Source organism: Apis florea, unplaced genomic scaffold, assembly GCF_048593485.1.
Source record: "Apis florea isolate Af1SG1 unplaced genomic scaffold, ASM4859348v1 contig_2411_pilon, whole genome shotgun sequence".
Lineage (NCBI taxonomy): Eukaryota > Metazoa > Arthropoda > Insecta > Hymenoptera > Apidae > Apis > Apis florea.
In genome coordinates, this window is record NW_028256580.1 from 1,970,104 (window position 1) to 1,996,987 (window position 26,884).

At 27.2% G+C, this 26,884-nt stretch overlaps 3 protein-coding genes across 7 annotated transcripts; 1 reads left to right on the forward strand and 2 right to left on the reverse strand.

Annotated features, from left to right (window-relative positions):
• The first annotated feature begins 293 nt into the window (after positions 1-293).
• On the forward strand, positions 294-12,642 carry LOC100866840 (excitatory amino acid transporter 1). 2 transcript variants are annotated; one of them, XM_086905180.1, is made up of 8 exons: positions 294-544; positions 5,461-5,711; positions 9,056-9,456; positions 9,554-9,748; positions 9,908-10,091; positions 10,257-10,685; positions 10,773-10,907; positions 10,990-12,642. In XM_086905180.1, exons 2-8 carry the CDS (start codon positions 5,692-5,694, stop codon positions 11,135-11,137), a joined length of 1,512 nt encoding a protein of 503 aa, XP_086761306.1. In that variant the 5' UTR covers positions 294-544; positions 5,461-5,691; the 3' UTR covers positions 11,138-12,642. The 2 variants fall into 2 exon arrangements, with proteins under 2 accessions (XP_086761306.1, XP_086761305.1); XM_086905179.1 differs by having other exon boundaries at positions 297-544; positions 5,458-5,711.
• Positions 12,643-13,954: 1,312 nt separating this feature from the next.
• Positions 13,955-16,846, reverse strand: LOC100866724 (peroxisomal N(1)-acetyl-spermine/spermidine oxidase). The gene is made up of 3 exons (XM_003691765.4): positions 16,306-16,846; positions 15,345-15,885; positions 13,955-15,266 (listed from the first exon to the last, which is right to left on the reverse strand). The coding sequence occupies exons 1-3, from the start codon at positions 16,487-16,489 to the stop codon at positions 14,432-14,434; spliced, it is 1,560 nt and encodes a 519-aa protein (XP_003691813.1). The 5' UTR covers positions 16,490-16,846; the 3' UTR covers positions 13,955-14,431.
• Positions 16,847-16,854: 8 nt separating this feature from the next.
• Sara (Smad anchor for receptor activation) lies at positions 16,855-26,635 on the reverse strand. Of its 4 annotated transcripts, XM_086905175.1 has the most exons (14): positions 26,412-26,635; positions 26,043-26,313; positions 23,492-25,702; positions 23,323-23,402; positions 21,497-21,674; positions 20,832-21,050; positions 20,632-20,754; positions 20,390-20,554; positions 20,170-20,329; positions 19,669-20,084; positions 19,353-19,596; positions 19,172-19,292; positions 18,900-19,061; positions 16,855-18,746 (listed from the first exon to the last, which is right to left on the reverse strand). In XM_086905175.1, the coding sequence occupies exons 2-14, from the start codon at positions 26,098-26,100 to the stop codon at positions 18,591-18,593; spliced, it is 4,293 nt and encodes a 1,430-aa protein (XP_086761301.1). In that variant the 5' UTR covers positions 26,101-26,313; positions 26,412-26,635; the 3' UTR covers positions 16,855-18,590. The 4 variants fall into 4 exon arrangements, with proteins under 4 accessions (XP_086761301.1, XP_086761304.1, XP_086761303.1 ...); XM_086905178.1 differs by having other exon boundaries at positions 20,832-21,023; positions 21,497-21,611; positions 26,043-26,611; XM_086905177.1 differs by having other exon boundaries at positions 21,497-21,611; positions 26,043-26,611.
• Positions 26,636-26,884: the final 249 nt, after the last annotated feature.

Below are 26,884 nucleotides of genomic sequence, written 5' to 3' on the forward strand. Positions count from 1 at the left end.
GTTTATCAATTAATTAATTAATTAATTTTATTCTTAACTATTATAATTATTCATATAATTCAAAATTGAATAAAATCGCTTATGATTTACCGTTTTTGCGCAGACAACATGCGCCAACTGGTGGAGCTTCATTCAAGTACGAAAATTTGATTGGTTCAGCCAGCAACTGAAACTTATCTGAATACCAATCAAATTGCATGGCTCATGGAACTCATCTTTTCCCCCCTTCCTTTTAACTTCCCCACCACCCGCGCGCTTTTCGAACATTTGGCTCAAATGACATGCTTCTGGTTCACAGTCTCGCGACTGTTATCGCACGGTATACACGAAAACGCGATATAAGAAGTGGATTGCAGTGTTTGCACATTCCTTTTTTTTTTATAACTCGAGCTAAAACTACGAAAAATTTATATTTATATAGTTTTCACGATACTCGTTTACGCGTTTTTCCACGAGAAAAATCGGTGCTTATTTAATGTGCATGCGAAGTGTTTTGTTTCAAGAATAGAAATCGAAATAAATCATCGATACTCCTCGTTTTCAGGTAAAAAAATTTAAACTAAAGTAAATTAAAATGTTCATCACTTGTTTAAAATTTGAAAATTATAATTTCTAAAGACAAATGCGTATATAGTGAAATATAGAGATAAATTCAGTTAGTTTATAAATTTAAAAGTATGTATATCGTATTCTTAATATCGATAACTTAAAAACAAAGAAGATATTGTTAAGTGAACAAATATTGAAGACTGCTTTTTATTTCCTATAATTCTTTACTATTTATATCAATTAAATATAAAATGTCAATTATAAATTACGATATTATTTATATTTTTTTTTTATATTTTATATGATATACAAAGACATACGAGACACATTTTACTTATATACGTATTACATTGCTTTGATATACTTTATATGAAAATTATATAAAAATATAATCTATATTATTGTATGTATATATAATGCCAATATTAAGTTATTTAAATTGAACATAAATGTTCAATTATGTTCATTGATTAAAAATTTAATTTATTATTATCAATCTTTCTTATTTGCAAATATTATGCAATAGCAAAAAATATAAATATGAAATGAATAGATAATGAGTGTTATCTCGATAAATTTATAATAATACTCTATAATTGTGTAATATAATTACAAACTGATTGTATATTGGTATGTATGCACTTCACTGTATGAACAAGTAAGAATCAAAATTTTAATTTTGATACAATATTTCTCACCAAATGTTCTCACCAATTGATAAAACCACAGTAAATAAAAATCGAAGAGCAGTATTTATCACTTATTTATACATTTTATCTATATATTCGAGTTGGCAAATTTTAATCATAGATTAATTTTATGTAATGTTATGTATAGTGTATCATTGCATAAATCTTTTTCAATTTTATTGCAAACATAAAATATGAGACATTAGAAGTTACAATATGATCTCTATATATCTCTATAAACTGCTGTATCTTTTTTTTATTGAGTTTTTTTTTTTTTAGTGATATCTTTATTTATCAAAGAAGTTAATAGAAAATTTTTTTTCGATATATTTTTAAAATTTATTAAAAAAAATCTCTTTATAAAATATAATTTATAACATACATAATATTTCGAAACAAAGCGGGAGTGCCGACATTTGATTTGAAAAAAAAAAAAAAGGAATAATGAAATCATTATTGAAAGATGAGAATCAAAGATAAATAATTAAAAATAGATATAATATTGAGTTCGCGAAAGAAGATGTGTATTTTTTTTCAAGCTCGTTACATTTTCATATTAAATTCTACAATTATTATTTGCAACTTATTTTTGACTATCGAACAGCGATTTGCATCATTTATCATTACGTAATATTGGATTTATTTAATATTTTGCATTAATTATGTTGCAACAATTGTGATATCTGTTTACAAAATAAAAATAAAATTTATGATAAAAAATAATCATATATTAACTCACGTAATTTGTAATTTGTATTAATTAAAATTTTGTTACAAACCATCTTCACTTATTTTCAAATTATATCGAAATTATTATTCAAAATGAATAAATTGATAATCGATATTCGAGATTGTTATTATATCGATATCAAGATAGTAAATGTAATTTTACTAGTTTTTTCGTATAATTAATGGAAATCAATATTATCAGATTTATTGTGTAATATAAAGAATCATTTTTAATAATCATAAAAATTATTTTTTAATTTGTTTTTCTTTCATAGAAAATCTTGATTACTTACTTCACGTAATATTCGTCATCTAAGAAAATGACTTAGTGAGAATTATAAACGTTTGTGGCACTGTTGATAATATTCGTGCAAAATTGAAAATTAGTGTTCTTACAATTGTATCTAATTGGTTGATTTAAGATATATAAGAAAATAAATGCTGATAATCGTTACAAATTATTCGAAATAAATTTTCTAAATAAATTCGCGAGAAAAGAATAATATTATTTTTAAAACATTTGAAATAATCATTTTTAATGCAAGGTTTTAGATAAGGTTATTGAGGGATATTTGAGATGAAGAATTAACTGCGCATGCGCGAAAGACTAATCGGTCTAAAGTTTTAAACACGAAATTTAATTCTTTTATGAGAATTAAAATTCTACAAAAAAAAAAAAAAGTAAAAATTTTAAAATTTTTACTAATTGGCGTAATAATTTGTAATACACTGTTATATAATAAACTTTATATTATGCCGGATGAATAATTTACTGATATAATTGCGCATAATTGAGGGAAGGGTAATGTATGATTAAATATATCGGTAAAAGTCATTCATTTTTTTTTTTTTTCATTTACGTGTACGTTAATATAATATAATAATAAAAATATTTCATTTTTATTTTAATATACAATAATAAAAACTTTCCATTTCAATCAATCAAATCATTATTATTATTAATTACTATCTAAGAAGTATTTAGAAATTAATTTGATTCGAAACATTTTTATCGTTATATATAATTTTAACCTAAAAATTTATATACATTATTTACTTTATTTCATGTATCTATATATATACCGTTATTATTAATTAATTATTGACTTTATCAATCATCAATCGGGATTAATATATGATTATTTAAAAAAAAATACATACACAAAAAACATTTGAAGTTTCCGTATATATTTTGATCACATAACTATATGTATACCATCAGCTGATTGCGTCACGGTCTGGTTTTATAGTTCATTAAATTGCCGGTAATTTGTGATTGTGGGGATATTTTATATAGTATAAATGAATGAACATTATCGTGCAACATTTTGAAGCCGTATCATGTTAAAATTAATTAATTCACATTGATAGCATTGATTTTTTTTTATTAGGATAGAAAAATATTATACTAAAATTTAAGGAAAAAAAAAAAAAAAAAATCCACATATGAATTCTCTTCGCGTATATTAAAAAATTTTTTTTCGAATTCTCTTCACATATTACATATTGTTGGTTCACCTTGAAATTTAAGTAAGTCTTTCAGACAACATAATTAGCAGTCTTTTCTTTCTAGTTTCTCTTGCGTTAAATTATGCAGAATAATGAATATATACATAATATACATTATGATCACGTGAAGAATTTGCGTCGACGATTAATCACGAATATATATATTTGTACAAATATATGTGTGATTGTTTAATCTATCTTATTTTTTTTTTATATAATTAAAAAAAAAAGCCACTTTTCATTCCCTATTTTTTTCCTCTTTTTCTTCTTTCTTCAATACGAGAACAAATTATTCGATTACTTCAAAATTTCACAGGGATATAATCATTATATAACATCATCTATATCAATAAATCTTAATTCTTGTACGCACTAATAAATAAAAAATAGAAATATAAATCTCGCGAATCAAACAAATTTCAGAAAATGTATTTTCACGTTAAAAAATTAGAAAAAATTAAAAAAAGAAACTATAAAATTTGATAATATATTTTCCGCAAACATCTTTCTAGATTCAAATTTCATCATTCATTTATACTATACATAGAAATATTCTAATGGATCAAATTTCCAGTTCCAAGTTTTACCTCTTTTGCATAAAAGAGTTTTAAAATTTAAAGTATTCTCATAAGTGTGCTACGAATTGGCATTCTTCGAGCGGGATCAATCATAAACTTGACCCATCTCTTTAAAGAGTACTCACACTTCCTTCCCTCTTTCGATATCAAAAAAAAAAAACAAGTCATTTTCGTTTCTTTCTCCTCAACAATCAATATTTATCTTCAAGAGAGAGAGAGAGAGAGAGAGAGAGAGGCAAACTTGTGATCCTGTACGAAACGCTTTTTTTGATCTCAGATAATCAAATAAAAAAAATCGATCAATCTCATTTCCAGATAAAGGAATCATCAATCTTTAAGAAGCCTCGTATCACGGCTCATTCCCGAAGATATCCCCGAGCATCATCGTTATCATCATCATCATCATCATCATCATTATTATCATCATCATCATCATCATCGATTTAATCCCATTACGAAAAGAGACACGCCGGAGGAAGAGGAGTTTTATTGTGGAAGTCGGAAGGAAGGGGTATATGATCAGAGGAAGGTGATTCGAGGAGAGAGAGATAAATAGATAGATAAATAGATAGAGATATATATATATACATGTATACTACGTAAAGCGATACAGAGACAAGAGAGAGAGAGAGAGAGAGAGAGAGAGAGAGAGAGAAGAGGCACAAACAATAGACGCGTAACCCGGTGCTCCCGATGGGGTCGTAGTTGCGCGTATTTGCAATGTATCTGACGATGATAGGCCAGCACGGCAGGAAGAGATCGTCGTAGGGGGATCGCCATAGCTAATCGTACCACCCAAGGTGGCACAGATTGAAAGCTCTATCAGCACACATCCTCTCTTGACCTGACCACTATATATCTATCGACGTTCAACCGGTACGCGAGCACCTAACTACGCGCGTACAGTTTCATTAAAATCATATAGCTTCGGATACATTACTTCTCCCCGCGTGTTTACTCTCGAGCGCAAGCGCGCGCCTTTACCCCTTCTCTCCACGAGTGCGAGACTCGAGAAAGAGAGAGAGAGAGAGTCGGTCAAGAAGTGAAAGGTCCTGCTCCCTCCCATTACCTAATTGGTGTTTATGTTATACTCGCGAGAAAAATTGTTCTCTTCGAAAGTGTATAAACTCTCTAAAGAAAAAAGAAAAAAGAAATAGATATTCTTCTTTTGATATTGATATTGATTGAATAATCTTTCTTTTGATAATAATCCTTTAATATTATTAATAATATCGCACGATGAATAATTGTTTGATCAAATTCGTTTCGCATCAAATTGTAAGATTCAAGAAAAAGAACGAAACGAAAAGAAAGAAGAATACAACAAAATCATGCTCCTAGCTCAATCTTGTTTCTAATAATCTTATTCTTTCCGCCCTTCTCCTTCGAATGCGGGAACCAAGAAGTTAGAGGCGAGCAAGAGATCAACGTCAATCGACAAATTCGTCGATCCCTTTCCAGCCTCTCGACCCGTCCCCGCCGCCGCCTTCCCCATCAGGGCGCGATACTGCACAGCAGCCGCTTCCGGTTAACCGGAAGTGACGCTCTGCGCGAGCCGGTCACTACTACCGTATTTCGTCGGAATATTAATACCAAGCAAACGTAGACCACCACCACCACCGCTCCAGACAGGCATCATGGAAGTCGCCACTGAACTGTAAGTGTATGCTTTAGTCCTGATTCTTCTTTCTCTAATTTTTTTTTTTTTCTTTCCTTCTCCATCGCCTCCGTTCCTTTGCTTCTTAACATCAAGATTCTTTGAATCTTTTTCTTTCATTGTAGAGTATATTTTCTTTTTTTTTTTTATTCGATTACGCTACGCTTAATTTCAGATTTCGATCGATCGTCAGCTTCTTCTAGGATCTATCTAAGTAAATCGATCGAAATTACGCGAACCGACGAATGTTATTTCGATCTATTTCTAATTTTGAACGAGCTAATATAATTAATATAATCAAACATTCCGCAGAGTTTGCTGTTGTTGGATTCGTCGATTTAAAAAATATATATATATATATATATGCAGAAGACGCGGGCCCATCAAGACGACATTGACAGGCGGATGAAGTTTCTACTTCGGTGTGATTCAGATTGCATCATCGGTTCGGCTAATGAATTCGCGTAAAAGGATACACTTGCGAAACAGAATAGCGCGGTTTACACAGATCGTGTCTCCGCGTTGAATCTCTTTTAAATCTCTTGAATTACGAATATCCCGTTCAAAAAGTGTTCCTTTCGATTTTTTGTTGTTGCTTTATTTTCATTTTTTTTCCCATTTATCCTAAATGTTACGTAAAGAATACGTAACACAAATGAATGACAGGAATGAATCGTGAATTTTGCAGGTCGGAGAGGATCCGACCGAATTGCTCGAGAAGCCCGTAATGTGAAAGTACAATTTGATAATTGCCGGGCCAGTTAAGTATAATTCCGGCCAATCTCCTCCAGAAATGCTCCACGTTACCTTTTATTCGATCAAATTTACGAATCTTCGTACCCACCATCGTTTTGAAAATATTATTATTAATTATTAATTATTCGAGGAAAGAAAGAAAAAAGTAATAAAGAATATCGAAATAATACCATTAGTAGTAAAAAAATCTGCGAAACTCCTCGACATTTGAAAATTTCGTAACGCAGGCTAGAAGGCACGAAGCCGAAAGGACGACGACGCCCGGCAAGGTCATCGACAAGCGAGCAACAAAGACTTTCAAGAGTGATCAGCAGCTCTCTTGAGGCCTATTTAACGCGAGGTCGTTCGCCAAGATTCAATCAAATCAAAACGAAGATTACCGACCCCTTGGCCCGAGATCACGATAAATATATCGACGCTCTTTGCTTTGTTTCCGATTCGCGAAACAAACGGGAACAATATTCGGGTCGAGGCGAGCCGAGCGCGAGTTTTCGCAGTTACTGTACATAAAGGGGATCGCGTGTCGCTGTTTAATGTTGTCCACGTTGCTATGTTGTTATGTGAAAACTCGAGAGATCTCGAGATAGAAATTAGTCTTCGAATCGAAAGACTTTCATCATCTGAAAGAGTTAATGTGTAACGAGTTAAAATATTCTTTTGGATTATAAAAAAAAAAAAATTCGACTGAATCGAGAGAATAACGCAAAGAAAAATAAGCTTGAGATAAAATGGGAAAAAAAAAGGAATGAATAAGTTTAGGTCGATTGAATGTATAGATTTTTATTACTTTTCATTTCTCGTGTTTCATTAAATATTTAAGTAATATGTAATTTCGCGTGTCAGACAAGTTGACTGATTATTTAATTCGATTAGAATCAAACGTTACTCGCGCATGCTTGAATTAAGACGGAGCGAAACGTGTGCGGGGATATAATAACACAGCAAGGAGAAATCATTGCCAATCATCGTGCTTTCCTGTACACTCGCCATGCACGTACCTTTAAACGCTCGGTGTTCTACTAATTACGATTGGTAAATAACGTTTATTGAAAATCAATCAAATATAAAAAGTTTCAAAGATTAATTTCGACAAATTATGATATATTTTAGAGAAAGAAAGAAGTGGGAAGAATTTTTTTCCCCCATTTAAATTTTAAAGTTTATGAAAAATGAAATCTTATATGCATTATTACTTCTTGATAACAAATAAAAAAAAAAAGAAAAATCAGAATTTTGTAAATATACGTACCATGTTACATTGAATGTTTATTTTCATAAACGTTATTTATTATCTGCCTAATATATATATTTATTAATAGACAATATTAATCATTTATGGCCTTCAGTCTTTCACGTGTCTTGAAACTCCATAAAAAGTTACGTTGCACAATTGTTGTTTCATATAGATTATTCATAGGATCTGTTAATACCAAGAATATTAAATATCGATTGATTATTATAATCAATCTATTTTACATTTTAAATATGCAAATATCTCATACTTAAGACTGAGGAGAGCAACTTTAAATAGCTCAAATGATTCAATTTATATAATCTATACAACTATGTAACTTGGCTTAAACAAGTGACTTAAATAACTTGTGTAATATAAGCAACTGGAAGAACTTGTGTTTATGTAATGTTTGGCAACTTCTCAACTTACAATCAATTACTTAATCAATTGTGAGTTAATATTGTTAAGAAACATTTTCCAAAAAGAATCGATATTATAACAATATCACATTCAGGACAATTCAATATTTTCTGTATAATATAAAATTCCAACCAAACACGCATGCTTCTTAATTTTAATACACTCATAGAATTGAATACACGTATAAAATTCATCTCTTCACTTTCACACAGTGTAGTCAATGCCAGCACGTTCGCATATGGAAATTGATACATCTTGTGTGGAAAACGAACTGCGACTATATGTGTATATGCGTTTTAAAAAAACCCATAAATATAATATCGCAAGTCAGAAAAGTATCACAAGTTAAGATAAAAATGTTTTCAAAATAAATGCATACAACGCAAAAAGTGAAAAAGAGTCGGGTGATTTAATCACTATTATTTCTTTCCAGAAAATATAACGCAATTCCGTTCTATTTTTTTCCTTTCTAACAGCCGAGTCGATTGTCATCAACTAGTCAAACCGACCAAATTATCAAACTCGTTAACACCGTTAAGGGATTAACTCTCGTAATTAACCCCTTGAAAAAGCGAATCATCTCCTTTCGGTGGCTTCTCGTCTGACAATTTTTCTTTTTTCTTTTTTTCCATTGATAATTTACTTGCATCGTGAGACCTCGTCCATCCAACATTCTATGCTAAACGTCACGTGTTTGCGACAACCGCTTCATTTGCAATTCATCTTGTACATTTTGTACATGATGTAATAGTAAAAAAAATCTACATTTTCCGATCCCAGAAGAGCTAATCGTTACTTTATTTACCTTTATTTTCCTTCGCATATCTTCCTTTGCATATATGATAAACGAATACTTTTAAAAATTAGAAAAACGTTCTTTTTTTCCCATACCATATATATTATATGTGTGTATGTGTGTGCGTGTTATTTTTAGGTCACCGCTGTCAGGATCGGACACACAATGCAAAATTACCGAACGAACCTCGTATTACCCTCAGGAGCCAAACAAGAGGCCGCAAACCAGGCAAGAGAAGGTTCGATCGTGCCTCAAGCACAACTCGTTGACGATATTGACTGTGACCGGTGTATTCGGCGGTGTGGTCCTCGGTATTATCTTGAGAAGCCTGCGAACTCAAGGATGGACGCCGCGCGAGATCATGTACATCAACTACATAGGAGATCTGTTTCTAAGAATGCTGAAGAGTTTGATTTTACCGCTTATCATATCCAGCCTGGTCTCGGCAATCGGATCCCTTGATCTATCATTGAGCGGGAAAATTGGTGTTCGTGCTATAGTGTATTACATGGTCACCACCATTAGCGCTGTTGTACTAGGTCGGTCAAGATCGGAAAGATCTTTCCGCTTATTTTCTAAAAAAAAAAAGTAAAAGATAAAAATAGATCATTTTTTGTCGATATATAACGATTTCAGGTATCATTTTGGTAATCACTATCCAGCCGGGTGTGGGAAATAATCCTGACATAAGGACAAAAGAACGGTCTCAAAATGTCTCGACTATCGATACGTTGATGGACTTGATTCGGAACATGTTTCCCCCGAATTTAGTAGAGGCATGTATCTCTCAACATAAAACGGAAATGCAGAAACCGGAAAACAGTACATCAGGTCCAAAATCTTTTTTAAAAAAATCTTATATACATTTCATAAGAAAAAAAAAAAAAAAAAAAAAAAAGAAAAAAAAAGAAAAGAAAAGAAAAGAAAAGAAATGTTGTGCAATGAAAATTACAGCAATGTAATATCAATGTATATCCTTCGTTGAAGCAGATAATATGGACGAGTGGAAGCCAGTGTCGAAAAGCGTGTCAGGAACCAACATAATGGGTCTCGTCGTTTTCGCCACGGTGCTTGGTATAACGTTGGGAAAAATGGAAGAGCAAGGAAAACCGTTGCTCGTATTCTTCGAGTCCTTGTCTGGCGCGATGATGATGATCACTCATTGGGTGATTTGGTAAATTCACATTTGATGAAAATTTTTTCTTATTAAAGGTATCCTAACCTCCAATCTTTCGCGCAATATTCTAATTTTCGAATAATAGTCATCATCAATCTCGATAGAGAATATAGAATTTTTTTACAATTCTTTATTCATTGATAATGAAATTTCACTCTTCAGGTTGTCGCCTGTTGGTGTACTGTTTCTAGTAGCCGCAAAAATCACGGAAATGCAATCGTTGGACGAAATAGTTTCCCAACTGGGAATGTACTTTCTCACCGTGTTGATAGGCCTGTTGATACACGGCTTCATCGTTCTTCCTCTACTATATTTTCTAATAACGAAGAGAAATCCATACGTATACATATCCAATTTGGCCCAAGCGTTGGTCACAGCGTTTGGTACGTCCTCAAGCTCCGCTACTCTTCCAGTCGCTATTAATTGTCTGGAAGAGGGAAACAACGTCGATCCACGAATTACTAGATTCGTCTTGCCGATCGGCGCCACTATCAATATGGATGGCACAGCTTTATACGAAGCCGTGGCCGCGATTTTCATCGCGCAAGTGCGTCAAGTTAGTCTTAGTTTTGGACAGTTGGTGGCAATCAGGTAATGGGAATTAGAAGAAAAGGCGAAGATTCAAATTTGTTTGTTTAATTAGGAAGCATTGCATTTTATATTAAAGTCTTTGTTCAGTATCACAGCGACTGCGGCAAGTATCGGAGCAGCTGGAATTCCACAGGCAGGTCTGGTTACGATGGTAATGGTACTGGATACAGTTCGCCTACCGTCCGAAGACGTATTCCTTGTCATTGCTGTTGATTGGTTATTGTAAGCATTCCCATTATTATATGCTCGCTTTTAAAAAAATATATATTTATTAATCTATTTGTTTGAATCTTTGGATTCTCAGAGATCGTTGTAGAACAACAGTAAACGTGGTAGGCGATTCTCTCGGGGCAGGAATTGTGAATTATTTAAGCAGGAACGAGCTTGCTTCGTTGCCACATAATGCACAGACGCAGAACGGAGCAGATCATCATACCACGACGTCCATATGAAACCGAAGTCGATATTATTATCGGCAAGATTTGTAAATGCTGACAAACGAAGAACGATGAGCGTTCGTTTTTTTTCCTCCTCCGATACTTTGCCCGGTTAAATATCGTACACTCCCACCGAACTTTAAATTTGAAAGTCGAAGACGAGGTTCAGTACAAATATAATAATAAAATTCTTCACAATCAACGATGCATATAATAGCAAATAATAGTGTATCTATTATATTCTATTTGTAGTCAGTCTTCAAGAAGAGACTTTAATGATTCTTATACAATATTATTAGAAGGATTGAAGCAATATTTTTTTGTATTTAACTACGCTGCTGCCAGATTCGTTCAATTAGAGTACAAAAAATAATCAAATGACACGATCATGTTTTAATGGTCACTTTCCGTTGATTTTAATAATAAGTTACGTCCAATTGAAACGGTACGAAAGAACACAAAATTTGAAAAGTTGAATTTGAAGATTTGATTTTGTTTAAGTTTAAACTTTGAATATGTAGAAACATAAAAAAAAAAAAATTTAAATCAAAATGAATCGAATCTTAAGTTTATCCGATTGATTAACCATGTGCCATATTTAATTTGTTAGAAATTATCCCTCCTAACTTAACTTGAAGTTGTTAAGTTGTTTAAAATATTTTATCATTTAAAGCTCATTTTTTCAAAATAATTTCTTTTATGAAAAATAATTTTTCTGGTATCACATAAAAGCTGTTTGGCGATTTAATAATCTTACTGCCTAAGTGTTCTAATTTATTCTAAAGGTGTTCTTTTTTATTTTATTACTTCTGAACTCGTTTACGGCGAAACATCATTCTCTTCTCGCGAAGTAATAAAATTGCGATGCAAATGTTTAATTCTAAAGGCATTTTTTTTAATGGATAATTCTCTTGCATACAACGTTTAAAACGGTACTTTAAAATAATGCAAAAAAAAAAAAAAAGGATATAGAATATAGCTGAGATATATCCCATTTTATGTGATTATTTTAGGCACATGTATTAACAATATTAAGTATTAAAGATAGTTATACATATATATTAAACTATGGTTTACATTTTAATCTTTTATCTTCCACTGCTACATTGTGACCTATAATTATTTTATTAATTTCTAAATTTTTAGAAGTATATTTATAAAATATTTATATCTGTATGTGCAATTTCTTATAGATTAATATATCTGTAAAAAATTACAGAAAAATGCAGAAGAGAAGCTGTTTCAAAATAGCATTACATGTAGAGTAATAAGAATATTATGATATTCAATATACTACATTACACTAGACGGAAAAGTGTTCAATTATTAACTAGAAAGAGAAAAATATTTTATTACTCTTTAACAAGAAACGATCAAAAATGCATAATTATAGTCTTTTATACAGTTACATTGGTGCATGCAGTAAATGTAACTGCATAGTCAATTTATATATGTAATTTATTTGCTACGTTATACCTTTTATATGGGTGTAAATTTAATTAAATTTAAAAATGATTAAATGCTGAATTATTTTTTTTTCATAATTCTAAATTTATTTTATTATTATTTAATTATAAATTTATAAATTACTTTGAAAAACCTAAAAACTATCAATACTAATATTTTTAGTTATATAAGAATTTTTATTAAAAAAAAAAAAATATAATAATAATATAATAAAAATTTCGGAAAAATTGAATTACTCTTTATCATTAATTAGAAAAGAAGAGAAATTACAATATATATTTAATATTAAGGCATGATTTAAAGTAATAATCATATTATCATAATTAATCTCGTAAATTGATGTACAGTTACACCTTGTAATTCTATTAATAGAATTTATATACCTGTACCATTAAGTAATTGCCATAGTTGCTTAAAAATATATTGTATATTTATTTGTACAATAAATGTACAAACAGACATAATAATAAAGTTATTGTTTATTTTTAAACTCATAAAAATCGCTATCAAAAAGATTTCATATTCTCTTTCTTACTTTTAACTTACAGAAAACAGAAAATTTTAATTTTTTTTTTTTTTTTTTTTACTTAGATTAATTCAGAATATGAAAAAATTCATTAAAATAAATATGAATGTTAAATGAAAATTAGTTATTTCAATTATAATTCTATCTGTGCATAATATTATATATATATATAAAATATATATATTATATATATAATATTTTTTCATCAATTATATTTCATCAATTAGATTTGCAAATATGAATAATATTAAGTGGCAGTTGCAAAAAATAAATGTATATTTAGGATCTTAAAAACCTAAAATATATATTAAAAAGAATTTTTAAGATATATTAAATGTATATAAGAAAACAATAATATTACAGATATTTTCGATTTTAAATACAATTTATGGTCACCTATTTCTATTATCATGATTACAAATGAATAAGTAAAATTATCAATTTTATTACAAGATGAAATATTATTTGCATTAAAAAAAGGAAATACATAAAAAAACAAAGGATATTTTTGTTGCATATTTAAAACTATGATGCTTAATAGCACAATATGACTAGATAAAAATGCACTTTGTTATATTACTTCAAAGTAGGAGTACATAAAAAAAAAAATAAAAATTTAATCTGCAACATTCTATAATTTTGCTAATCTTTTTCTTGTATATAATTATATATACTTACATACATATATATATATATATATATATGTATGTATGTATAAATATATAATAATTATTATTGTTAAATTTTCTATATAAACATAAATATTTTTTCATCAAATTAAGATCATGTTGTACTATATTTATTTTATCCATTGTTTTAAAAATAAAAATGAATCATTATTCAATGCAATGATTAATTATTATGGACGTCTGAATCAATTTCTATTAAAAGTAAAAAGCACATTCGATAGCATTAAATATATAAAATTTTTATAATTCATGTTGTAGGTGATTCCATAAAATGAAGCATCATTTTGTGATACGATTTTAAAACTATCATCCCTTTCCAGTTACCTTCCAAGAAGAAAAGTATGATAGTAGATAAAATCGTAAGTACATATTTATAAAGTCTTAAAATCTTAAACAGGCATTTTATGTACATAATATAAATAATTCGCTATAGTATTTACAAAATTAAAATAGTTCACAAGATTTCGCGTTAATACTAAACATTTATAAATCACAATTGTCATCAAATCGACAGTGTGTAAAATATTCTTCATACCACGATAATAAATTGTGCTCAATTGTGTGAAAATTTCAATATAGAGGACTTTCGATTCATCTTCTTTTATTTTCTTTTCTTTAAATAGCTATTTAATTTAAGGAAATTCCTTGTATCCATGAACTAAGATCACTTGTATCTTCGCAACTAAGACTCAATGAATTCTTTTCATTTTTTCTTGATTCTAAAAGTGCTTGAGCAGCAGTTCGACCAGTTAGATATGCCCCATGTACTGTACTGTAAAAGGAAGAGTGTGTATGTTCACCAGCAAATGTTATTATAATTTTTGAAGGATCATCTTCTTGCACTATAGGCTCAGATAAACATTTAATGTCTAATTGACTTGCACCAACAGCCATAGCAGTGTAGGAGCCACGTGTATATGGTTGTGAATGCCATGAAGTGCGTAAACAATTTTTTGGTGCTGGTACAAATGGATCATTAAGAAATTTCCTCAATATTGATGTACATATCTCTGCCACTTCTGCTCCACTTAATTTTTCCATATATTCAGCAGCTTTTCCTGATATCCAACCCAGCAAAAGAGTTTCTGAAATTTTTGTAAATGAATAGATCTTTCTGAACCATGTTTTACTGATATCTTGCTTTTCTTCTTCCGACAATCCTCGGTCATCCCATAAAAGCATTACTTCTGATACACCAGGATTTAAAAATGGTCTTTCATATTCTAAAAATATTTTATCTACAGTACCAAATAGAAGTCTATTTATAGCTTCAAATTTATAATTTGGTAAGGATGGTTCAAATATATCATTAGCTTTTTCCTTAAGTACTCCTAATGGCAATGTACAAATCACATGTTCAGCTAATATTGTTTTCCCATTTTCACACTGTATTTCAATAGATGGGTTTGTATTAGAGCAGTTATTAAAATTTTCATTGTCCATACATTTCTTTTTTTGCCACCTATAATTAATATATTTGTGTGAAAATGCACAACACAAATTTAATATTGATAAGAAACCAATTTCAAGCTCTGTTTACCTAATTTTAGTGACAACATGTTTAGTCAAAATGCTGCTTTTTGGTATATGCTTTGAAACTGGTTCTAATATAGCACTATATCCATCTGGAAGACTAATATTTCCACCTTGAAGTTCTGCATACGAACCCATTTCCAACAAATCAACATTTTCCATACTATCACAGCCAGTAATACAGGTTTCTCTTTTAAGTAAGCAATCAAATAACAATTGCCTAATTTTTCTTTCTTCAGGTAGTAAGGTGGATAAATATATTTCAGCTTCTAATGCCACGTGTGCTCCAACACTATTTATTCCATCTGGGGGACTATAAGTACTTAAAAAATATTCCTCACATCTTCTTAAAAAACATACATAAGCTTCATAAATTTCTTGCAAAATTGGAAAAGGTAATTGTTTTCCATCTTCCATAGCAGCTACAACTTTATGAGGCCTTGGTACACGTATAATATCTATTAATCCATTTGCCATAGCTAATTCAAACATTGGGTTCCCTAGGACTCCATGGATCCAATTTGCTCCTAATTCTACCTTTTCATTGCCTGTATTAAAGTGGATGTGAATTTAAAATTCAAAATTGTTTAAGTATAATTATTCCCAATAATTAAAATTGAAGAAATTATATTTATTATTTAATATAATTTTATATTTGATTTTCCATAATAAAATTAAAATTTTATTTTATATCTAAAATCTGTTTGAACATTTATTAAAAAATAATTTAAATAAAATAAAAATGAAATGGTAAAATCTTTAATTAAATCTATACTTTTATGTTCTCATACTTTTATGTCATTATAATAATAATTGAATATTGCAAATACAAATAAAAAATCAACACTTCTATATTTATATGTTATAATGTATTTAAAAAAATAGATTCGTTAAAATTAAAAATTAAAATGAAGAATCGAACTTTTATTGATTAATAAAATTCTGAAATAGGTTAAGTAAAAACTCACCGATTTTGGTAGCAACTATACGACCACCTATTCGACCTCGTGCTTCGACAATCAAGAAATCGGTTTCGTGATTTTTTAATAAATGATTTGCAGCTGATAGTCCAGCCATTCCAGCTCCAACAATTAAAATTTTACACTTAACTTTATCATTTTCCGTCTTCTTCGTAGATTCCGCCATGATCATATCATATTAATTGTCAATAGCAAAACTGGCATAGTTTATTAATTTTTATGTAGAAAAAAACGATTAAAATCGTTTTTCTCATTCAATTTCTCATCGTATTTACTAATATTATCATTCGAAACATTCTACAAAGTTGTTTGACGTTTTCATTTTTAACGCACATTAGAGAATATGATAACAAAATGGTATTATAGTTATTTTTGTTTTTTTACTATTTCATTCTTTACGCGCTACAATTTAAGAAATATACATACAATTTATGAAATATATATATACAATATATATTACATAAAAATAAAAATATATATTATATATATTTCAAATGTATTTCTTTCGAACATGATCAAAAATAAAAACAAAAATAATTATCCACACAATTTTTTTATTTATTTACACATTTTTCTATCGAATTACAAATTTTAGCTAATTTGTATTAACGAATTAAATGTTTTATAATGTTAAAATATAATGTATACAATTTCTTACAGTCAAGTAAATTTATTATAATTGTCTTGATTCTATGGTTTATTATATTAAACATTTTTTAGAAAAATCTTGCAATGCAAGCAATAAAAAATAAAATTCTATAATTATATATATTAATAAAATATGTGGATTTTTTCTTTCCAATTTTTTTAATAACAAATATAAACATTTATATATTCATTATCATATTGATTACAACAATAGAGAAAGTTAGCATTTTTCACTGTCTTGCTTATTGAAACTGAACATACTTATCATAAATTTTTGGTATTTCAATAAAATTTAGATATAAGTACCTACCACTCATCTGGCAAAGCATCAAATATGCATAAAATGCTATCTAATTTATTAAAATGTTATAAAATAGCGCAAAAAATTAAACTATTAAAATGTTGTATTTTAAAAGTTTTTTATCCATAAATTAATAATTATTTCGAAAAAGAAAATTTATAGAATTATAATAAAATAGTACTTAACTTTTATACATATTTACAGATCATTATCAGCAATTATTATTATAAATATTCATGATAAATATTTTTATATTTAAATTTTTCTTATTATCAATAGAGACAAAATATCATAGATTTCATTTTTTTTTGTTAAAATCAAATTTAAAATATAAAAATTTCAATTAATAAAAAATTACAAAATTTAACAAGATACATATGAATATAAGTATGAAATCAAATTTATAAAGTAAAATTCTATAAGTAGTTTTAGAAAATCAATATATCAATATATAATTTTAAATAAATAATATTAAATTAAATTATAAATTTCCTTGTGTTATGATTATAGTACTTACTTATATAATAATTATTTTAAATTAGCTTTAAACCTTAAGTCCTTAATCAATATTTAAAGTACAATAATTTGTATTTATTAATATATTACTATTAATATTAATATTAAAAATATTTAACGTACATGATATAAAAAACGAATTAATTTGAAATATTTAAAAATATTTTATCAAAGAATTTTTATAATATAAAATTTTGTTTTTTATTATAATGCAGAAAGATAAATAAATAAAAATATTTCAGTTTATCACATTAATATTTTTAATATTTTTTTGACAAAAAAAGTATTATTAACTATCATTATACACATATTACATGAATAACAACAAAAACAAATATATTTACATAATAACAAATAATAGTATTTGATTTTGATTTTAGTTGCAAAGAATTTTCCATTATCGTTTTTTTTTTTTATAAAATTTATATGATATACAAAAAATGTAATAATAATAATTTTTTTTAAAACAGATTCGAATTCCAGAACCCTAAGGAGTAAAGCTAATGTAATTTAAAACAAATTCTATTTCTAGTTTTAAATTTTACAATTTTTGTTTTTTATCGTTCGTTATAATTATGTTCGAACATAATGCAATATATTTTCATAACATAAGCGTTGTTCTTGTATTTCATTATTTATATAGGTGATTAGTACTCGGATAAAAAATATTTTTTCTTTAAAAGTTCTATTTATCAGTGATTCCACGAGTCTTTAATTGTACATTTCGGGTGTGTACAAACATCGCGACCTTTATATTTCTATAATGTTATTTTAATAAAATCGTAACAAGAATGAACAGAACAAGATTTCAATCGTCGAGTATGTAAAAAATTAATTCAAGCACAGTATGTGTGTCTTGACTGCTTTGTGCTGCTTTATGCAGGACTTGAATTAATTCGTTGTCCAAACTGTTCATGTAGATTGGAGGCAATTTCATACCTTCACTACCAGCTTCATAACCCACCTAATATTATTATAATTTAATTATATTTTTTTTGTTACATTCAGAATTATTTTAAATTCTTAAAGATTATATAATAAAGTAATAAAGTAATAAAGTTTTAAAAATGATTAAATTAGTTTTTTTAAAACTATTAAATTACTATAATATACTTACATTATCGGGATGAATAGTTGTTCTTACACCAAGTTTTGTTAAACCAGCATTGGCTAATAGATCCAATAGTTTCACTAAAGCTGTACACGTTGCTTTTGCTATATTTCCTGATAATTTATTTATATCGACTGGATCATAAACGCCATTCGGATGATCATCAGACTTCAAAAAAAAAAGTTTAATTATATATTATAAATAATATAAGCAATTCACAATTCAAAATATATTCTAAACATACATTTTAAACATCTAAAAATATATTTTAAACATACATTAATAATAAATACTTCTGTCCACCGAATAAATCTACTTGTTCCCTTATAATCAATACCATTATGTACTCTAATTGAAGGAATACCATCCATCGGTTGTCCGTCTATAGGACTTTTAACTCTACAAAACAGATAATCAACTTAAATAAATAGCTATAAATATTAATTATAAAACGCTTACCCTAAATTAAATTGCACGTCATTATCGACCCATTTTATATTCACTGTTTCATCAGGTTCAGGTGCTCCTTGTCGACCACATCCAATAGAAAAATCTTGCATATTTTTTAAAGCCGCCTTTAAAGCTTCCATTTTTTCTGGCATTATTTCTACCATCAATCCATCTTCAACTATACTAGATTTCGCAGAGAGACCCATTGATGATTTCAATGCTCCATTAATAACAATAAAGCTGGTGCCTGTTACTATATTGATTAAAAGAATTTTTTTTAAACATTCAAAAAAATAATATGTAAATTTTTAAATCAAATACGTACTTGTCCTTGGATTATTATTGATACTTATTGCTTGTGTTTGATAACTACTTTCATCACCAGTGTTAGTTTGTATACAAACTAAATGTGAGTCGGCATCAATGCTAAAATTTGAAGCATATGCTAATACATGATCATTTGAATTATTTAAACCTTTAATCACTTGATCATATCGATTTCTTGGAAACATTACATCCGTCATTCTATTTTTTAAGTGAATTATTAATCCTCTTACACCTGGTAATGTGTATGCAAAATTTCTAAAATCTGCTAAAACTTTCATAACAGTATGTCCTATCTCGAAATATAACGCGTCTCGAAACCGAACTGAGAATAATGGACAAGGATAATAACGATATTCTGCTCCAAGTCGTAAAATAAGACGTAACGGAAATACTTTCGCCCATGGTGTTTCCCATCTATAGAAATTGAACAAATTGAAAGTAATAAATATTTAATGGTTATTTTATATTATAAAAAAACTTAAAAAAAAAAAAAACAAACCTGTGAACTAGAAGACCAATTAGAAATGGAGCAGGAGGTAATATAATTTTTTGTAAGCATTGCAATGTTTGTCGAATAAACAGAAATCCTGCATGTTCTCGAGAATCCAAAAAATTTCCTCCTTGGTATATTGAAAATCCCAATTCGGACACAGTATTTCCTATATAAAAAACCAATGATAAAACAATATAAATTAATTAGAGCAAATTATAAGTAATACCTTTCATAGCTTCGAGATGTAACTGGTTAATGAAAAGAAGTAGATCTTTAGGAACTCGGGTTTCATCAGGCAGTACTTCAATCAATAATATAACTTCGTCTTGTCCGACACAATCCAATCCTTTTGATGTTACATTCCAACACGTTTTATTAACACAACAATTTACTAAAAATAATTTTCTTAAATTAGAGAAAGAAAGAGAGAGAGGGACAGACAGAAAGAAAGTTAGAAGATATACTTACAAGTCAATATTTTGACATAAGCATAGAGATTTCTATTAATAGCAAACATAACAGGTGGTTCACATTCATTTTTCAATGTTTTGTAGAGAAGATTCTCATTCGTTACAGCATGGTATGACACCTCTGTTTTGTAAATTGAATATCTATATTATATAATACTAACAAAAAGCTTTATTTTATAAATTCAAAAATATACATACGTCCTTTATGTATTGTTACAGTTGGCGGAAGGGCATTAGGATCTTGTGGCACATAGCTTTCAGTATTTGGATCCAAACGTGGTAGATTTTGTTTTTTGACAGAAGTACTTGGCATAGATGAACCAGGTGTAGGTATCCTTTTGCTTCCAGATTTCCGGTATGGTGGTTTCATATCCCACGACATGTCTAGTTCTGTCAGGTCACAGCCAGGCCTTATTCCTGTGTTTTAGTTAGAGGTGCATAAAACCAAAACAAATAGGAAGGAAAAGGTTCAGTGAAAAGGTGAAATATTTGAAGGAGATAAAAGATAAAAAATAATAATAACTTGGATAGAGGAGGAAGTATAATTTTAACTCAAAGAACTAAAAATACTATAACAAGGTGTGTTAAGAGTAAAGTGTGTAGAGTTATTGTATAAAGTTATTAATATTATAATACATTAATCACTAAGTATTAAATGTTATGAAATTATTATAATATGAAATACAGTTTTAATATTTATGCATAAATAATTTTTATAATAAATTAAATCATTATATTTTAAAATATTTAAAAATTGAAGTATTTAATTTTACAATAAAAATAAACTCTTTAATCAAGCATTTTTTTAAATTTGAATAAATATAAATAATATATATATATATATATATATAGTTTTTACTTACCATCACTAAACATAACAGATTTTGAAATTTCAGGCCGATTTTTTGTACCATCTTCCCTTTTAAGGACTCCAACTGGTACCATAACTGTAGGAGGTGGAGGTAATCCGCCAGCTAACTGTTGCAAGGGTGGTATAGTTGAACAGTACTCCATGGGATTATTTGGATTAGGCTGTCTCCCCTATAACCATTTGTCGAATACTCCTAACATTCACATTTATTTCTTTATCCAGTAAACACAGATCATGCACAGATCATAAAATAGAATATTATTGTTAATTATATTTTAATTACAATGCAATTATGCATTATTAAATTATTAAATAGCTTAAAATTATATTGAATAATTCAATAATTTTTAATTTATTAATTTCACAAACTAATTTTACTTTATTTTGAAAAAAAAATTTTAAAATTCAAATAAGATGCACAAAAAATATTAGCAATAAAATCAATAAAATGATAAAGGATACATATTCAATAAAATTTTAATATAGAATTCTAAACAATGACTATTAATAAATTTATACAATTGAATTAATAAGATGATCATAGAAGAAATTTTCTGTGTTTATTGGATATTAATTACTATTAAGATATAAAACAAACTTTTCACAAAAGTTCAAACACTACAATTCAAATACATGCCTTATGTTTGCAATCATGTAAAAGAAAAATTGATAATATGTAAGAAACATAATGCAAACAGGTAAAATACATTACTGTAAATTTATTTTTTTAAAAAATAAATTATTGATTTAAAAACAAATTTTAATAAAAAAATATTTATTTTTATTTAATAATTAAAAAGCGCATTATAAAAGTATATATTTAATAAATTTATAGCTATAAATTTATATGTTAAATTATTACTCTCATGCAGATAAATTTATTTTAAATAATAACAAAAAAGAAGTATTCAACAAGTTGTTATAGGTGATTATAAAACTTATACTAATATTTAAGTTAATTCATATAAAGTAAAGATTTTTTTTAATTTAATTTGTTTTACATTTAATCAGAATCAATAAATTCAACAGAATTTAATATTCATAAATTAAAAGGAAAATAATGTTTAAAATATAACAATAAGAATTGATTAAATATAAGAGATTAATAAGTCTTACAAGTATCCATTGCAAATGTGTTGTTTTCGATAAAAATTAAGAAATTAATAAACAAAAATTTATTGAGTATTTGCATTCATAAAAATGTAGTAAAATTCACAATCAAAGATTTAGCAGTATAATATCTCATATTGCTAGTTTTATAAACAACTGAACCAAATTAATAAAACAAAAAATTATAAACAATTGAAAGTAATTATTCAATGCTACATTAGAATGAAACAAATATAGCAAGCTACTATTGATAATATACTTCATGTTGACAAAGAGAGCTTCAAAAGTGTTACTCTCAATTATTAATATATAAATAATATGAAGATTTAAATAAAAAAAATCAAATAGATCAAATAAATATATAATTAAAATAATAAAACATATCTAACATAAAGTATAAGTATAATATTTACATATTAATAATTAAATCAAAAATATAAACAAAACAAAAAGATAAATAAGTAAATTAAAAATATAAATAGATATATATGTGTATAAATTATACATAAATATAAAAAAATAAATTAGAAATATAAATAAATAAATTAAAAATCTAAATTACACAAATCTTGATAAATTTCACAAATTTTTAAATATTACATGGCAAGAGTAATACTTTAAGCACTCTCTTAATAGATTTACATTTTTTTATATAAAAAAAAAATACATAACATTTTATAAAATTATTTTAATTTATATCCTGCATACCTGGGGTGAATTGATATCATTATTATTTACACATGTAGAATAACCAGAAGACCATTCTCCCATACCTCGTTCTGTTTCAGCTAAGTAAAAAATTAATTTTTTAATATTTCAAAATAATGTATAAAATTTTTTAATACTTCAAAATGATATTATGTTATAGAGAAATTACCTTTAGTAAGAAGTTGATAACATGAAACGCAAACACGCGAATCAATATTTCCTTGATATTCTAATTTATATTTCATATTACAACATTTATTACACAACACTTTTCCACATGCACGACAGTGATGTCGTCTTTTGAGTACAGTAAACTTAACATCACATAGCATACAACTAGGTGCATCACTATCAGGAACCCAAAACGGTGGTTGTTTTCCCAAAACAGGACCAGATTCTGGTACAGAATTTTCTACAATATCTGGTGAAGATCCTTGATCTTCCTTTGTACCATCAATATCTGATTGTACTTGATAGGATGGAGTATCACTTGTAGAATCAAGTGCTTGATGTTCATTACTATTATTTGTTAAAACAATATCCAATGTTTGTGGACGTATTGGTTTTTCTGATTCATTGTTAATATCACTTATATTTGGTTTTGTATAAACTTCCAAAGATGTAGATGTTTTATCAATTAATACATTTACCTCAGGTGTCACTTTTTCTTCAGAAATATTATCAAAATCATTTGATGTCTTCAATTCACATGCTTGGCTATACTGTGTAGAATTTCCTTTCTGCTCTTTTAATTGTATTTCGGTTTTATCATTACTTAATGATCCCTGATTAATATTTAAACTGTATATAGAATGTTCTTGATTATCCTTAATATTTTTTACAGGCACACATTCATTTTCTAATATTACCTTGTCATCTTTAATTACATTAGCTGTATGTAATAATTTTATTTCTTTATTATTTGGATTATTTAAAATATCTTTGTGTATATCTTTATTTAATTGATCATCATGTTGTACATTTTGTTTCTGTAATATATTATTTAATAATTCTTTATTTGTTTCCTCTTTCTTACAATCAGTTATTGAAATATTTTCTTTTTCATTGGATTCAGATTCTATCATGTTAAAAGATTTTATAGAAATATTTGTAGAAATTTCAACATTTTGCTTATTCTCATCTTTTTGAGAATCATTCTGTGTTCTAGTAATAATATTTTCATGTTTATTATAGCTTTCTCTTAATTTCTCCTCCTCTTCTAATTCAGCTAAATATTTGGTCAATTCTTCTTCTGATAAATCATCAATGTTACTAAATCCAATTGATTTATGTGCTAAATTTAAACTGTTCCCATGTTCATTAATTGTATCAATATTTTCCATGCTTAATTTTGTTTCACTATCTTGGTTAGTCACTAATTTGGTTGTAGATTCATTTTCATAATAATCATTTTGGATGTAAGTACATTCAGGCATAGAATTATTTTCATGATTCATCCTATCAGATTCCTCATTTTCAATTTCTACATTTTTACTTAATTCAGTGCAAGCTTTATTTATTATAACATCTTTAGAAAATTCTATTTCACTTTCTGATTCCAAATTTGTTAGATGGACATTTTTTACATCTTCTTTAATATTAGATTCATATGTGATAGGTAACTCTAAAGTTATAGGTATCATAACATCCTGATTTGAAATAGATGGTTCTGTAGTTGAATTAGTTATGTTAATTGTTTCTTTAAGTGCTATGCTTTTATCATTATCTTTAGTATTAATTTGAATTAAATGAGGTATCTCATTGATGTGATAAATAGTTTTAGATTCTGAATCAGATTGTGTATCTGAATTATCTAATACAGAATTAATACAATCTGAACTTCCAGGGGGAGCATTAATATATTCATTCAGACTACTGAAAACATTACTAACACTAGGCTTCAAATTAAATTGGTTCAATTTCTTATCATATTCATTGTCAATCTTTAGACTGCTACTGCTATTTTGTTTTTGTATTATGCTTGTTTTTTGTGATATATCATTATATATTGCCAGAGAAACCTGTTCAGAATCATAAGATGGAACAGATTGTTTTTGTATCACATTATTATCATTTGTGCATTCTTGTGTATAAAACTGATTTACATCTGTATTTTTTATTGTTGATTCTTCTGTACTATAAGTGAGATTTTCAGAAATTGAATCTTCTTCACTAATACATTTACTTTTTGTATTAATTTGTTGTAAATCTTTATGTCTTTCTAAAGGTAATATAATATCAAATTCTTTATTGGTTTTTTTAGATTCTATAAGAAGATAATTATAAGTTTTTAAATTTGAAGGTTCTAAATTACATTTAACTGAAGAAGATGATGCATTATTTGTTGCAGGACTAACGGATGCTATTTGTTCTGCACAATCTGCAAGATATATCCATTTAATTAATATTACATATTAACAATTTAAAGAAAAAAAAAACAAATAATTATGTTTTAAGTAAAATTATTTTTAAGGAAACTAATTTAAATTATTTAAATTAAATAAATTAACTAATTTCTCACATTTAAAAATTTCAAACTTTTATCACATTTTTATAATAAATAATATAATTTTTATAAAAAAAATATTACAATTAAAGCTATTCTCAATAAAAAGAATTAGAAAATGATACAAAAAAACAAAATCACTAACTCTTTATAATTTTAAACATGGAAATATTTCTGTTTATTACACGAAATAAAATTAAATAATAGTTTTTACCTTCGTTAAATTCGAAATCATCCAAAACTTTATCCAAATCAATAGCAAATTTTTCCATTGCGTCGTTAATATTAGTTGCGCTAATTATGAGATCATTTAATAAACATTCCTATCCAATTTCTGATAATAGTAAATACGATTCCATTAATGGTATTTTTCCGAATGAAATGTACGACGTAATTTTAGAATTTACTAATAGTTAATCGTTGCAAAAAGTATTTAAATATAATATGTCAAATAATAGTAGGTTGACACGTTACTTATGGCATTCCTAATCATTCAAAAAAATTCTTACAGTGAATAAGTTATTCCGCGTAATAGGAAAATCACTTTGCATTAGATGTCTTCAATTAATACATATATTTTTACCAATCGGTTTTCCTTTATTATCCATGATATGTAGTCATGACATTAGTGAAAAAGAAGATAATCAGAATATTTTAAATTACACTCGATAGAATGAAACAGAAAAATCAAAAAAGTAACCATAAATTTTTGATCATCACGTGGATTATCTGACAGTGGAATAAGTACTCGTACATACTTGCATACTACTTGCTTATAGAACTGTCATTCTCTGTAAGCACAAAGACAAATGTTTTTCTATCGATAAATCGAAATTTATTCTTCTATCTTCGATAATCGATTGTTTCAAAATTTATAGATAAAATTTTTATATATTACTAAGAAAAAAATTTCATGAAAAATTTTATAAATTAAATATTTTTTTAGTAATTTTTATTTTGTTTAGAAGGATATATTAATATAACTTATATTTTTGTAATTATTGTAATTTATTATATTTCAAATTAAAAATTATAATAAAATATCTAATTCACAAA

What these genes read in the sequence shown, in the direction of transcription:
- LOC100866840 (XM_086905180.1), top strand. Translation starts at nt 5,692, where the DNA reads ATGGAAGTCGCCACTGAACT. An exon ending in ACCGGAAAACAGTACATCAG is followed by an intron (nt 9,749 to 9,907) that starts GTCCAAAATCTT and finishes TCGTTGAAGCAG; the next exon opens with ATAATATGGACGAGTGGAAG. An exon ending in ATCACTCATTGGGTGATTTG is followed by an intron (nt 10,092 to 10,256) that starts GTAAATTCACAT and finishes TTCACTCTTCAG; the next exon opens with GTTGTCGCCTGTTGGTGTAC.
- Sara (XM_086905175.1), bottom strand. Translation starts at nt 26,100, where the DNA reads ATGGAAAAATTTGCTATTGATTTGGATAAAGTTTTGGATGATTTCGAA. An exon ending in TTATCAACTTCTTACTAAAG is followed by an intron (nt 23,403 to 23,491) that starts GTAATTTCTCTA and finishes TTTTTTACTTAG; the next exon opens with CTGAAACAGAACGAGGTATG. An exon ending in ATTGGTCTTCTAGTTCACAG is followed by an intron (nt 20,085 to 20,169) that starts GTTTGTTTTTTT and finishes CAATTTCTATAG; the next exon opens with ATGGGAAACACCATGGGCGA.
- LOC100866724 (XM_003691765.4), bottom strand. Translation starts at nt 16,489, where the DNA reads ATGATCATGGCGGAATCTACGAAGAAGACGGAAAATGATAAAGTTAAG. An exon ending in TATAGTTGCTACCAAAATCG is followed by an intron (nt 15,886 to 16,305) that starts GTGAGTTTTTAC and finishes ACTTTAATACAG; the next exon opens with GCAATGAAAAGGTAGAATTA. An exon ending in CATGTTGTCACTAAAATTAG is followed by an intron (nt 15,267 to 15,344) that starts GTAAACAGAGCT and finishes TATTAATTATAG; the next exon opens with GTGGCAAAAAAAGAAATGTA.